The 15,018-nt window shown below is 39.0% G+C and overlaps 1 protein-coding gene across 1 annotated transcript in view; it reads right to left on the bottom strand.

Moving 5' to 3' along the window:
• Positions 1–546: 546 nt before the first annotated feature.
• The window catches only part of KCNQ5 (potassium voltage-gated channel subfamily Q member 5), a 504,482-nt gene continuing 490,010 nt past the window's right edge, over positions 547–15,018 (bottom strand). Inside the window, 3 exon segments of the mRNA XM_054698932.1 lie at positions 547–2,145; positions 2,994–3,120; positions 5,393–5,524. Of these exon segments, the coding sequence (XP_054554907.1) occupies positions 1,183–2,145; positions 2,994–3,120; positions 5,393–5,524 (1,222 nt within the window). The 3' untranslated portion in view covers positions 547–1,182.

Genomic DNA, 15,018 nt, shown 5'->3' with positions numbered 1-15,018 from the left:
TGTACTACATAATAGCAAAAACCATTCAGGGCATTTTAAAAATAAATACCTTGCAAAATTCTGTTTATACATAAGAATGGATGTCTAGGTAGTTGAATTCCTTAGCAATAATGATTTTTCAAAAAATCGAGTTCTCTGATTTTGGTTTATTTCTCTCCCTCTCATTGCCCTTTGGAGGGAGGTGGGGAGATTTTCTTTAACTTCACTTACTTTCTGGTGTTGTATCTGGATTCTTTTCGAGCCTTTTCCATCTCGGTCTCATTCAGACCTGTCACTCGCTGGGGTCCTGCCTGTCTAGGAGCTTAGCGGGAATGGGTGCTCACGCTTCCCCCTTTGAGGGCAGTACTGACAAGTCTGGAAAGGCACCACCGCAGAGAGATCCTCCCAGCCACACTGGTCTCCCCACTGCTTGGGTGGAAGTCAACTGCTTAGAAAGCTGACGCAGCCATCAGGGAATATGTTTCCATGAAGTTGAATGTGTCAAATAGTTTCTTCGCCCCACTGGCCCTGAATTTTATTATTTGCACATTTTCTAATTGAAGAACATTCTCATCATAAAGAACAACATGAAAATGATGTGCAAAATTGCTTGTTACAGCGGCAAATCACCAAAGCACACAAATTGACATTCAAATTACATTAATAATAAAATGGCTGAATAAGAATGCGTTGGCAAATATATCTTGAAATAAGCAGCCATTTCTATTATTCCCAAATTCTGCTTTACTCAACACCTTGTTAGCAGTTGTTGATGATAGTCATTGTGTTTAAATATACATCATAGCCGAATTTGAGAAATGTATTTTGTATTTAATCACAAAGCAGAAATGCCTGAAATTTGAAGGTGTTTACTCTCATAATTTAAAAATACAGAGTCAAATCTTTGAAGTGACCCAATCTGGACATTTTCACACACCCCATAGCATTAACAGTGTTTGGTTCCTCAGGATTTTTAATTCAAGATACGTTAATAACGACTGGGTTAATGTTGATGTACCTTGGAATTTCAGCCATCCCTAAACATGCATTTTCATGCAATTAAAAGATAACGAGCTTATAAACTGCCTTTCATGTTCTTCCTGACTCTTGCAATTTCAACTTTTTAGAAGGACTTTCAAAATAGTTCATGCAATGATATGTATGGCTAAAGGAACTGCTATGCCTAGAAAGGAAATGAAGAACTTATTTCAGTTTGACATGAGGCAAGCTGAGGGCATCTGTACTTTCTCCTGCCTTACAAATGCTCTGAGATGATCGTGACCTTCCAGTCCTTAGTGAGTCTGATGCAAAAGCAGATTCCCTGGCCGGCTGTGGCAAGGTGTCGAAAGTGTCTGTCTCTGTCTCTTCAGGACCCACTTCTTCATCAGTTATAAACAATTTGGATTCCCTCCATTTGGGATAAAAATCTTGGCTGCCTCTGGAGCCACTTGACTCACTCCCTGAAAGCTGTATATTCAGTTCTTCTGTTGACCTGATCAGGTTTTGAACAGACAAAGATTTGCCCAAGTCCTTGGGCACCGCGGGGCGGACAGACAACAGAGTTTCTCCTCCCATGTCAAAGCTCTTCCTCAGAGAGCGGTCCTTTGTCAGATTTGACTGTGCAACCTGAACCTTTTCCTTGGAGGCAACAAGGCAGGTGGTGACATCAGAAATGCTTTCCTGTAAGCCTGTGGGGTTTGGGTGTAGTGTCTCTGGCCTGGGCAGATGCTTGATGGCTGGGAGAGGAGGCGGGATCTGTAAAGTTGTTGGGGCTGCTGGCTTGGGTGCCACATTTATTTGGTTTGCAATGTTGTTGCTGGATGCCATGGCAGAGCCATCACCTTGACTCATGGCCGCCTGCGGTGCTTGACTGTGCATAGTAGGGCTAAGTGTGTAGAAAGTCTGAGCACTGAACTCATTTGGTGTCAGAATGAACTGCAGGCCTCGAGAGATGTTGGCACTCGCTGATCTGGATAAGCAGCCACTGTTTTGTGCGGAATTGGACAGGTCTTTGCTGTCCACAGGGCTTTGATAGTCAGATGTCTGTTCACATTCAAAAGGGGGGATCTGGAATGAGGCCAAAGTGAGGGCTGAGGCTGAGCCTTTCCGGAGAACTTGTTGATATATGTCTAGCAGGCAGTCCAGCTTTGATTCAATGGACTGTACCTAAAAATGGAGAAAAGAGTTACATGTGAGTGTAACTGTTATTAAGAATGGCTTCACTTGGATTAAAAAACAAAGTCAGGGTGTGTCAATACAGGTTAATGTTGAATATAAAGTATAATGCAGTCCTGACCCTTAGTATCTTCTTAGAACACAACATCTAGCTGTGGTAGGGGAAGGGGAGGACTCAGGAGGGGATGGATGCTTTGATCTCTACATAATCTCCATCAGCAACCATTCCCTGCATTCTTTAAAATGGATAACTAACGTCCTCAAAGACTATATAAGCACTACACAAATGCAACTCGAAGACTCCTCAGTGCAATTGGACTGCCTTTCCTAACCCTATTTTGTGAAGATATTTAAGGGCTCTAATGCACTCTATTAAGTTCAGGGATTCTGAACTTAAAAATAAAGGTACAAAATGCTCCTGAATTAATACTCGGAATATTTATGAATAACCTGGAGGAACAATTTGATTTCTGGAAAACTGTCTTTGTATGAGAAGACAAAATCTCAGGGTTCACAAACATTCGGTATACTAGTGAGGTTTTTTCTTTTTAAAGAATAACCTAAAAGAGAGACAATGAAAACAACCAAAACACAAAATGAAACATAGACCTTTGTTATTTTACTGTTGAAAATCAAGTATTAATGAGATAAAATTTTCCATTTCTTATATGCAAATCCAAGTGTTTAAGAGAATACTGTCTATACAGAAAGTTCACCTTAATTCACTCTTTCTTGATTTTATTACCTTTTCTATGTATTATTCACTCACATGCATCCAACTGCCTCAGATCAGGTTTGGTTGAAAAGTTAAAAATCAAATGAGTACAATTGAGTTGTACCTGTTTTTCAACCTTGACCACTCGGCCGAGCATACTGAGGTCATCGGTGGTCTCATGTTCTGCTGTTATTTTCTCTCTACTCTTCTTATCTGATGTGATTTGCCCTTTTCCAAGAATTTGATCAACACTATCAGAGAAAAAGGAGATCTGATTATGAGTCTGATCAGGGAGATTGCCCTAAGACAGAATGAAGTGTTTTGAAAAGAAGATTAAATACAAGTATCTTTAATTTATATAAGCAAAAATAAAAATCTACTTGTTCCAGTTGATGTGCTTATTTTCTTAACATGAGAATTGTACATGTGATTGATTTGCTCACCAAGATCCATGATTAAATCACTGTGGATAATCTTCTGGAGGCAAACTTGATCTAAACTACAAAGTAATTGGTCTATTTCATCTCCCACTAAGCATTTCCTGAATTCAGCTACTTGAAATATCACAAAATCATAATTATGTTCATTTTATGTTAATAGAACAGATTATTCAATGAACATTTGCTGTACATTTGATAGGGGGGAGATAGGCAGTTAAAAAAAATCTATAGTTTCTCATCCATTCCAAAGAACACCTGCACCCCTATGTTTATAGCAGCACTATTTACAATAGCTAAGCTTTGGAAACAGCCCAAATGCCCAAAAATAGATGACTGGATCAAGAAGATGTGGTACATATATACCATGGAATATTACTCAGCATTCAAAAAAGATAAACACATGCAATTTGCAGCAACATGGATGGCGCTGGAAGGGATCATGCTCAGTGAAATAAGCCAAACAGAAAAAGAAAAATACTGGATGGTCTCACTCATAGCAGGAATCTAGAAAACTTAAATAAGGGACCAGGAAAATGAATAACTGTAAGAAAGTGAAAATCAAAATCAACAAAAAACTATGAACCAGAGACACTTTTTGGGGGGTGAGGGGCGGGAGGGGAGGGATTGGGGTCAGAATGGGGGGGGGCTGCAATTGTATGGGGAATATAAAAATAAAATTTATTATTTTAAAAAAAAATAAAGTATATGATAAAAATAAAAAAAAATCTATAGTTTCTGTCCTTTGGAATTCCAATTGGAGAATATACGCAATATGAAGTAGAAACTTAAGATTACTTCTGCAAATTCTGAAGCAATTCAACTTTCTTAAAATCTTGGGAGCTGTAGATAGTTCTATTTAAGGATTAGCCACCTAGGCAGAGATTATACCATGACCACAATGAGTTAAAAACAATTTCCAAGGAGAGTTGAACAGCTTAAATGAGAATTTTCTTTTTTTTTGGGGGGGGGTGTGTTTTAGAACAAAATTATCAAGAATATTGATTCAACTTTCCAGATAACTTTGTCTGCACAGAAATACAGGTAGAACCTACTTTCTGCCATGACATCTAATCAATTAAACTTCAAGGACTATTAAACCCCCCAAGGACTGGGGTATGAATTTCTGGATGTCCACAGTTCCTGGCACACATAGCATGAACAAATTGTACTTTCAATAATTATGAACAAATTGTACTTTCTATAATTGATGAACAAGCATTTTACTATGTATATGCCTCACATTGGACTAAATGTGCTGTGAACATACAAACAAATGTTTAAGATTCAGTTCTTATATTTTTAAGAACTATTCAATCACAAATGCCAGTGATTTTTGACTGACGCAAGACTTTTAAGAAACTGAATTGACTAAATATTTAACTTCAAGGTAACACAATCAAGAATATGGTTGCACTAACAAATTGATTTCCTTTCTTTTAATGAAGCAGTAAGATGCCCCCTAGAAAGGTAGTATGTATCGAGCATGAAGGAACGGCTCTTTCTTAGTCAAGAACAAGGAGAATAAACTTGCAACCAGAAACAATACAAGAATAACCATTCATTTTGTTGGTCTTGACTCTGGCACAGCATACCAAGATTATGAGTGCTTTTATGGTCTATAGTAGACTCTAGAGGCTGTAGAAGCTCTGAAGGAAAGGTTTGTCTTTGGGGGTGGATAGTTGGGTGAAGTTTATGAAGGAGAAAGACTAGCTTATTTGTGAAGGATGGAAGGATTTAGATAATAAAAACCAAACAAACAGCAGCAGCCATCATTCACATGACATCAGCACAAGCATTAGCACTTACTGAGCATTCAGTTAACTCATTCAGTCTTCACCACAATTCTATGAGGCAAGCACTAGCATTATCCTCATTTAATAGATAAGAAAACTGAGGAAACTGATAGAAACTTTTAATGTCTGATTTATAGTCTGAAATAAAAACAGTGTTATAGACAAAATAGTTGTTTATTATAAATTAGTAAGAAATATGGAATTCAAGCGTTTTCTCTACTACAGAAAAGTCCTTCCCAGATAGTTTCTGTGCCTATTCCTTTACAGCAAATAACACTTTCATTGCTTACCGGGTTTGAAGACTTTTAATTCTACACAACATGTCCAGATGACCAGCAGAATATTGTTCAATGACATCTTTTACATCATATGGGCGTAATGTTTCTTTAAATTTCCGTTTTGCAACATGAAATTTCATAATTCTGTAACAGCAACATATTTAATATTAAGTTCCATAGCTTCACTAAAAGAAGTTAGCAAAATAGTTTACTGGTAAACGTACGAAGTCCTGGGGAAAACAAGTCATGTGCCAAGTTATTTTAGACTTTCTAGAAATGCAACATGAAAGCCTAGGAAGCGAGTAGATGATTAAAGACTATCTTGGGTGAGGGACATCTTGAGGGTAGGACAGCACACCAGAAAAGGGACTAACTACCAAGTGTTGCACCTTTTTAATGTCTGCTGAAATCCTGAACTGAAATCAAAGTCAAGAAGATGCAATCCTGCCTTTTCCATGTGTCCCCCAGAAGTCCAAGATACAACACCTAGTGAGTGCATCCCTTAACACAAGTTGTTAACATGGTTCTTAATGTAACAATATGCATTTTTTGGAAATGCAGATGTGTTTGTAAACTGCTCTTATTCTCACTAGAGAAATGTACATTTATAAAGAAATTTATGAAAATTTTGTTTCATAAATCATTTCCTTGGAATACTGCTCAGATACCAGCTAAGTTCCTTCTGTTTCAAACATAACATACTCATTAACTAAGCTTAGATGTGTAAGATTTTCCAGAACCACAACCACTTGTTACAATGTCTCCCTCAGTATGTACCTTGTGCTTTATTTTTTTAAAAAGATTTATTTTGTTTATTTACGCATATAAGAACTGGGGTATAGGCAAGAGGTGCAGGGGTGAGGTGTGTCTGAGAGGATTCATCAGAGACAGAGTAGGGAGAAAGTAGAACAGGCAGATTGACTGAAAAATACTGCTGAGGGGAGCATCAGGCAAGACAGGAGAGGTCTGCTGTGCCCAGTGGGTTAGCTCCCTGGCTAGGGATCGAACTCATGCTTCATAGTGCTGAGCCTTAACCCCTTGAGCCACCAGGGAGGTCTTGTATCCTGTGCTTTAAAATAGTATTTTTTTCAATGAATTCCATGCTGCCATAAATAGCTAAACTGCCTAAGATGACTAGTTACTGCAATAATTTGGTATCACCCCTGATGACAGCAAAGACGCCCAAGATTTTAATGAGTCTGAGCAGCCATACTGTGGGTATAAATGTTAAACCAGTGTCTTTTCAATTGTTTAATATAGTTCATAGACTGGCATTATCAACATTTATGGATCTTGGACTGTGAAACTGTCAACTAAACCCTAGAAACCAGAATTTATTTTCCCTTAGTGGAAAGCAGGACTATTAGGAGCAAATACAGAGTTTAAAAAGTAAATACTTATGACCTAACCTAAGTGATAGTCCCTGGCAAGGAATTCAAATTGCTTTAATGGTTAAAAAGTCCCAAACTCTATCCTGTAATGAGATTGAATTCAAAGTAATTATATCCTAACTATTTCTGAATTCATAAATTCTTTCTCTCTCTCTCTATACCACATTTTCTGTACCAAATCTCTTCTTTATTCAGAGTACATTTATTTTTTGTTTATAAAGAAGAAGTAAATTTATTAAGTGACAGTAAGCAAAGGAAATTTGTGTTTTAATTTAACTTCTTAGTATTTACTTTTGGTCCCAGATCTGTCGACCAACATTTCGATTGGATCTCAGTCTCCAATGTGGAAAACCAAGGAAAATAGTGAAATAGGTATCCTGTGAAATTTTTGACTGTGAGTTGTTATTTTTTAAATATCTGTATCCCCACACTAGATTGTCAGCTACATGAAGGTGGAATGGAATGGGCCTCTTTAATTCAACAATCAGTGCTTAATAAACCTTAGCAATTACTACTCTATTTCAACTCATAGTAGTTACTAGTATTATAATTGTATATAATTTATGTGCTCAAATCTCAGCACTGTTCCTGAATCACAATAGAGAGAAACATTTGTTGAGTTAGAGGAAGAAAAAAAAGAGAAGATCCTTGAATCTTGGTAATATTAAGCTTAAACCAAAAGAGCAAAGCAAATAGCCCACAACTCTTCTTTGCTTACCTTCAAAGTAGTTAATGGTGCCTGGAATGGCAGGAGAACAGGAAATCATCTTTACTTTTCCTAAGTGGTTTTGGTTGTTTGTGTTTTCAGTGCCATTAACACTTGTTTGTAGTGACTTATCTTCAATAGCATTTGATAAGATATTCTTATCTCCCTTTTATACTAGGGAGATTGCAGTTCCAAAACTTAAGTGACTTCCCCCCAAACAAATAACCAATATGAGCAAAGTCAGCGCTAGTTCTGCTTGGTTCTCACCCCAGCATCACCACCTGATTGCCTGCGGCATCGTTTCTGGAGATGCTGAGAAGTTTGACAGCCAACGCTTCTGCACTGGTAGAAGCCCCCCTCCATGTGGAGGGGCAGGCTTTGGCATAAGTCAGAGTGTTCCCACTGGCTGTATGTAGCTCAGGCATCTTGGCAGGTGGGATGCTTTCCCATAGGTAGACCCACATACTCCCAAACTGAATGACCTCTTTTGCCATAATAGGCACTTGGCCTTGTTTCTTGTTAGGGAGTTGAGTGAGGTCTCTATGGTAACTTATTTCAAAGTGCACACTGCTTTACTCTTTTAACAAATAGCTTAACAGAAGGAATGATACGATGTCATTCAATAGATAATATTATGTACTAACCCTTACGCAGTCATAATTTATACAGACGTATAATTTACTCTCTGTGAGTGAGCAAATTAAAAGAAAACACATGTTTTATAATTTTGATCAATATTAAACAGGGAACTCATCTTTATGTTGTTTCAGTGTGATCAGATGATGACAGATATGCAAAGTAGGGTAGATACAAAATTATTTTTTTTAAAGATTTATTTATGCATACAAGAGCTGGGGTACAGGCCAGAGATGCAGGGGGTGAAAGGATTCACCAGAGACAGAGTAGGGAACAGAACAGGTGGATTGATTGAAATACACTGCTGAGGGGAGCAGCGGGTAAGGCAGGAGAGGTCTGCTTTGCCATGTGGGTTTCTGTCTGGCCAGCCGGGGATAGAACTCGCACTGCAGAGGCTGCGGATTGCTTCATAGTGTGGTGCTTAAACCCTTGTGCCACCAGGGAGGCCCTAGATATAAAATTCTTAATAGGTTTGTAACAGGGTGGTCCCCAGGAAAGGGGGAGGTTCCCTGCCCCACCCAAGGGAGGGTGGAACTGAGCAGGAAGAGGAGAAGCTGCAGAAGAGACTGAGGAAGGAAGAAGCAGGATGGAGCCTAGAGACACGTGAAGAAACTGCGCTTGTCTTTTGGTTGTGGACTGGGGGACACAGATGTGGGTGAGACCCATGGGGAGGTGACCATGGCAGCTTTTATCTTGATGTTGATTTTGCTCTTTTCCTTCCGGGCTTGTCTGGTTGTTTCTGACCCTTTTCTGTGGGTCCCCACTGGAAGATGCTTTAGACTTGTGGCAGGCTTTCGGACCTTGTTCTGGGCCAATCCCATATGGATGGACTTTTACCCACGAGGGGACGGGTAACTTTGGGTGCTTCATTTAGAAACTAGACTCTTTGCCTTACCTGTATTGTTTCCTAGTTTTATTAAAGTTCCTTCCCATTAAAGTCTCCTATGTTTTGTGTTGATGCGGCGGATGGCAGAACCCATTTAGAATAGGCAGGTTTGCGGGGTTTGGGCTGCCCCTCTCCCTGTCCTATAACAGATTTACCATTTATATCTACACATCATATTATTCTTCAGGTGGTATCTCTTTCCTTCAGAGCTTTATTCATACATTTTTTACTGCTTTCATGCATCAGAATTAAATAAACAGTGAAAATTGGATTAATAAGTATCATTTAGGTTATCTGGAGGAGTTCACACAGTGATGGGCAGGAGCAAGCTTGTACTAACTCCCAAGAATGAATGTTGCCAGCCGTGTGACTCAGCCATTATTAAAAATCAAATTATATAAACTTACAATGAAATAATTATATTAAAAACAAAAGTTATACATACCTAAAACTCATGACTTCCTAATTATGTTACACGTGTCACTCTCTGTTTTTGAGTTATACTCATCTGTACAGTGGAAAAAACTATTTAACAATGTTTTACGGTACATCTCTCCCCAGCCTTTTACAGTGATGTTACATCAGTAGCTTGAAATCAGGTATAGTAGAGTATTTATACCACAGAAATTGGTAAACACAACAAATCAGGGCTTTTGCCTTGAGGAGAGCTGGTTGTTAAGCATTTACCAATGCATTGCTGAGTGTATCAAACCATCTTATCAATTAAGGATTGTTTTCTAAGGTGGAGATCAAACAGATTTTCTTAATTGGCTTTGCTGTGCATTGAAAAAGAAAACAGCAAAAGGGTCTGATATGAGATATGAAAATCATGAGTCAGGTAATATGCTTTACAAATGTGAAGACAATTTTTAAAAGCGTAAGTAATTTGGAAATCAATAATACATAAAAAGAATGACAATAGTTATTTTGCTTTTGCTTAAGGGCAGCTCAAACATGTACTGGTAGCTCTCAAAGCTTTCCCTTCTACTATAATATTACAAAGAACAAACCTTTCAGACTGCAAGTAAGAGCATATTAACTCCCTCCCAAAATCCTTCATTAGTTTCCCATGGCCTATGGGGTAAACATCACATTCCTTAGCACATTCATGGACTGGCCTCTGCCTCTCTCACCTCATCCTCTGCCACTTCCTCCTTGGAAGTTGAGATTCCAGCAGCAATAAAATATGTGTAGGTCTACAAAACACCATTCAATCAATTATGTACCTCAATTATTTGCATGCATTCTCTCCGCTTCCTGAAATCTACAATATCTTTAAGATTCAACTCTTCAGTAATTTCTTCATTGGAAATTTCTGTGATTCCTCTAAAGCAGTCAACCACTTGTCTGTTACCTCTATTTTATTACCTACAGACCATGTTGTAATTAGGAGCTTATCTATCAGCCTCCACAGGTCGTAGGAGGCAACCTTCAGGGCAGGGTTAGGTTTTCTCTTTTAATCCAACATTTGGTACAGAGTTCAGTGAGCATGAACAGTTTGTTTACTTTTCTAATTAAAATTTTTTTTTTTAAAAAGCCGTAGCATTTATTGTGTGACTAACTGTTTGAAATCGTTAAGATGAGATGGATGTTGCTACAGCTGCCTTTTGGTGTGGAGGTATCCTCGCTTCACTGAATCCATGCCTGAAACTGCCATATTCAGTTTTTAGATGCTTCCCTTGACAAGCCCTGGTGGTATTTCATCTTTTCTGCCTTTTAGCCAGGCAGCCACATCTGCCACAGGCCGACTTATGAAGGAGGGAGACACAGCAGCAGCACGATGGGAGAAGCTTGTTGCGGGGCTTTCCAAATGATGACGTTTCGTTCCCACAGAGCCAAATATTCCCAAACCATGCCTTTTCCTTCAGATCCCTGGTTTGTTGTTTAAAAGCTCTGCTAAGAATACAGGGTGGGTAACTCAGAGGGAAGGGGGAACGCCCACCTTCTCGCTCCAGATGCTCATCTCTATTCGTTCTTCTGCGTGCAGCCCACACTCCAGCCTTCCTGGATTTTCTTGTTACCAAAATGCTCACTTCTCAGGATTCAGTCTTTGGACTCTACCTAGAATGCTATCCATTCCAGCTTCAGTTCAAGAATTGAGTTCTCTAGGAAGTCTATCCCCACAGAGGTAAATGGCCTTACTCAACTCAAATACATTTTCCTGTAGCAAAATCTGTGACACTGTATCTCACCCAGTACAATTTACTGATGTCAGGGGCTGTGTTGTTCACCCCAACATCTTGCACAATCCCTGGCAAGTATTAGATTCAAAAATACTTGCTGAAGAAATGAATGGGGCTTAGTCACTCTTTAGTTGTTCCAAGGTGTTCTTCAGGCACATTGCAGGGAGAACATAAGAATTTGACTCTCTTCCACGAATACAAAAAAGTTTCTAAAGTAAAAATAAATGCTCATTCATTAGTAGTCAGGATTCTGCCTGATCTAGAAAAGAGTCATTTAAAATAGAGCTTCTTCTGAAAATCAAAAATATAACATTCTCTTCTCTTCAATTATGAGTAAAATTAGAACCCCACAAAGCAACGAAATCACAAACAATAGGATATCAATGAAGAAGGAAGGAGAAAGGCAAAACCACTGATATAACACCAGGCAGGAGTTTATAGTAGAACCTTGTGAGAAGATGCTATTGTCATCTCCATTTTTGCAGGTAAGGAAACTGATTAAGTAACTTCCCTGAGGTTAAACAGCTATTAAGTCAAAAATGGAATTAGAACCAGTCTGGTTGATCTCCTAATAACAATGTTCTGTTGTTAATATTAAACAAAATAACAACAGAAAAGACATGTTGATATGATACTGCTCTTTTCATTCACATGTGCCTGGCACATAGTAGGTGCTCAATAAAACTTTGCAAAGTGACTAACTTGTTCTTACTGGTATTGTTGGAAGGCCCTTTGGAGGACTAACAAAGACTGAGGAGGAAGTTACACTCTTTTCTGTTCATGAGGTTAAATGGCATCATTGGAGCTAAATAGCAGCAAAGAACAAAAACGCTTTAGGACCAGTTTCCTCTGGTGTGTCCCTAAGAGGCTAGGAGCCTAAGAGGAAGAAACCTATGCACAGAGCTGACATGCCCCAGTCAGACCACTAGAGGGGGGAAAAGATTCACCAAAAACTTAGTAACAGCTTAAAACTGCAGGAAGTTGCTCATACAATTTTCTGAGCACGCAGAAATAACTAACTCTAAGTTAAATGCTGGGTAGAATATATCTATATTTACACACAAACACATGTGCACTTATATGGAAATGGAGGTGCATTTGTTGTGCTGCCATGAGTTATAAAATCTTGCAGAAGTTTTATTCCAGTCCTCCAAGTCAGGGTAAAAACATTGCATATGAATATGCAGAGATAAGAACGATTAGAAAACAGAAGCAGCAGTGACTGCTGCCACCACCAAACAGATGGACGCCCCGGCCAGCAGCCAAGCCTTGTGCGGGGCGGAGAGGGCTCAGCCAACTGTGAACTGAAGCAGCTTGATTGACTGTCAAGACAGCAGTACTTCTCAAGCTTGGCTGCTCATTGTAGTTAGCTTGGGAGTTTAAAAAATACCGGTGTCTGGGTCCTACCTCCAGAAATGTTGTTTTAACTGATCAGAGACTCTATAAAACTCTTCAGGTGGTTCTGAGGTGTGGCCAAAATTAAGAACACTGAAATGAAGGCAGGATAGGAAGGTGGGGGCAGAATGATCTCCAGAATCCCAGCCTCCATGCAAAGAGGTGATGGTGGGTTTTGCTAATCAGTCTTTTAAGTCACAAGTCAGACACATAAGGCAGAGTCAGTGCGCCTTGTGTCAGGTCTCTAATCAGAACTCAGATGCTCCCTGCTCCACCTTCCCTGAGCAAAGCCTGAGGTTTCAGGTAAGACGTAGTTAAGAAGTGCCATTACTTTTTCAAAGGACAACCTTTGAAGCGAGCACCAGTGTGGTACATTCATTCATTTATTCATGCATCAGAGATTTATGAATTACCTACTATGTTCCAGGCTCTGTCTAAATGCCAGGGATTGATGATGAAGAAATGAACCCTGTCGTTTAAGCACTTCCAGTTTAGTAGGGCAGACAGGCAAGAAGGTAATATATTCTGTTTTGTGAAGGGAAGGTGGTGGGAAACAGGCTGATGTGGGAGCAAAGAAAAGGGCTTAATCCAGGTTGGTAGAGATGAAAGGAAATGATTTCTAGAGGAATGACAGGCCTCTACCTACTTTGCCCCCCACCCCCATTCCTAGGGATATGTTACCAAATTTCTTCAGAAACAGTCCCTTTCCCCACATCTTGTTTTTGGTGTGGGTGTGTGTTTCTCTTCTCTTAGCTGTCTTTTTAATTTACGTTGCTTAGGTGGATCAGTTTACTGACTTGCATTCCATATCCCCCCCCTTTCCCAATTTGGAAACCCCTGATTTCTGACTCTGTGAGAAGCACAGCATCTATCTGCCTTAAAAGCATGGGATCTAGGGCTCATTTTTGTGGTAGCGCAGAATCTTTTGATCACTGAGTCTCTCCCAAGGCATCACTGTCTTTCAGAGATTGGTCAAGGGGTGGTGTTGATCATGCAACAAACTCAGCAGATGACTGGCACTATGGAACTTGATAACTTGGGCCACTACGGAAGGAACATGTATTACTTGTTTGGAAAATTTATGTATTTTCCTGTTAATACATAACCATGACTCAATAATACATATTTTCATTTGTGTATACAGTATTTAGACCTTGAAAACCCTTTAGAACTAGCCACAGAATTATATATCCCAGACTCCTGTACCCTATTCTTATCTCAGTTTGGCTACTGGTGTTTGGCTAAGGAACCCCAGTTTCATTTTCTTGCTTTTAACTCTTGATAAAGACTTGTAAATTAGTTTCACTTATATACAGTCTCTCAGCCGCCCTAACTGCTAAGTGTCAGCAAATGGTTAACTTTCCTCCTCGATTTGTGGTGCTGATAAGGTAACTAAAATTTTGGAATTTTGTTTTCCTAGAAGTATAAAATCTTATATAAACTTTTAAAGTGTGAAACAAATAAGTAAATAAACAAAGTGCTCATGCATGTTAATTGCTCTTAGATAGTTTTAGTCATGGTATTGAATAAGACATTCAGTTTGAATTACAACCAAATAAAAGGTTAAAAATTAGATGCTGCAAAGTAAGTGAATTTTAGTGAAAACATCATTTAATGCAGCCTCAGAGATATTGTGGGCACAAGCAATTATCTTTAAAACAGAAACAAACAAAAAGAACATTTCAGGGAATATATTAGCTGATTTTAAAAATATGTGCTAAGTGATCCATAAAATGTTCTTCTAGCAGAGTCCTTTACTGTAACATGTCATTGACTTGGCTGTCAAGGATGTCTTACTAGTGACTTGCAAACAAAGACTCATCACCTCTGCTAAAATAGCAGAGATGCCATCAGCAAAATTAAGAACTGGTGATGATTAAACAGCTTGTAAATTTAACAAAAACCCACAACGGCAAATATGTGCCTCTTCTTCTCTATTTGTGGAGTGTTCTTGTCTGAAGTGAGATTTCAGAAGGATTCAGAGTTGAGGATGCATTTTAGGGGATGGTCAAGAACATTTCCACACATGTCTTTCAGAAAAGGAAGAACATGAGGCAAGCCATTGGATAAACTTTTGATCCAACCCAGGGTTACAGAGAGGCCTGATTTGCATACCCACCTCAGAAACGCTGACATATCATCTGTGGTTTTTCTCTTTGCTGATCAGATCTGAGCAATTTTAGAAAAGTTGATGAATCTTTGCTAGTTATAAAGATGTTTTTGACACCTGTCTATACTCCTATTAGAGTAGAAGTGTCGGATCTCTTATTCAACAGTGTGCTGTTGACAATTTGTCTTCAAATCCTTTTGCTCTATTGCATTTTCCTCCAAAGTCACTGATGACTTCCATGTTGCCATTTTCAAAGGCTCTCCTTACCCTTTGTCTTCTTGACCTCTGAGCAGAATTTAACACAGTCAGCCATTGCCTCCTGCTTGATTCT

The sequence above is a fragment of the Talpa occidentalis genome, unplaced genomic scaffold (assembly GCF_014898055.3).
Source record: "Talpa occidentalis isolate TD23 unplaced genomic scaffold, MPIMG_talOcc4v2.1 talOcc4.2, whole genome shotgun sequence".
Classification (NCBI taxonomy): domain Eukaryota; kingdom Metazoa; phylum Chordata; class Mammalia; order Eulipotyphla; family Talpidae; genus Talpa; species Talpa occidentalis.
Note: the sequence above shows the minus strand (reverse complement) of the source record. Positions and strands in the feature narration are given on the sequence as shown.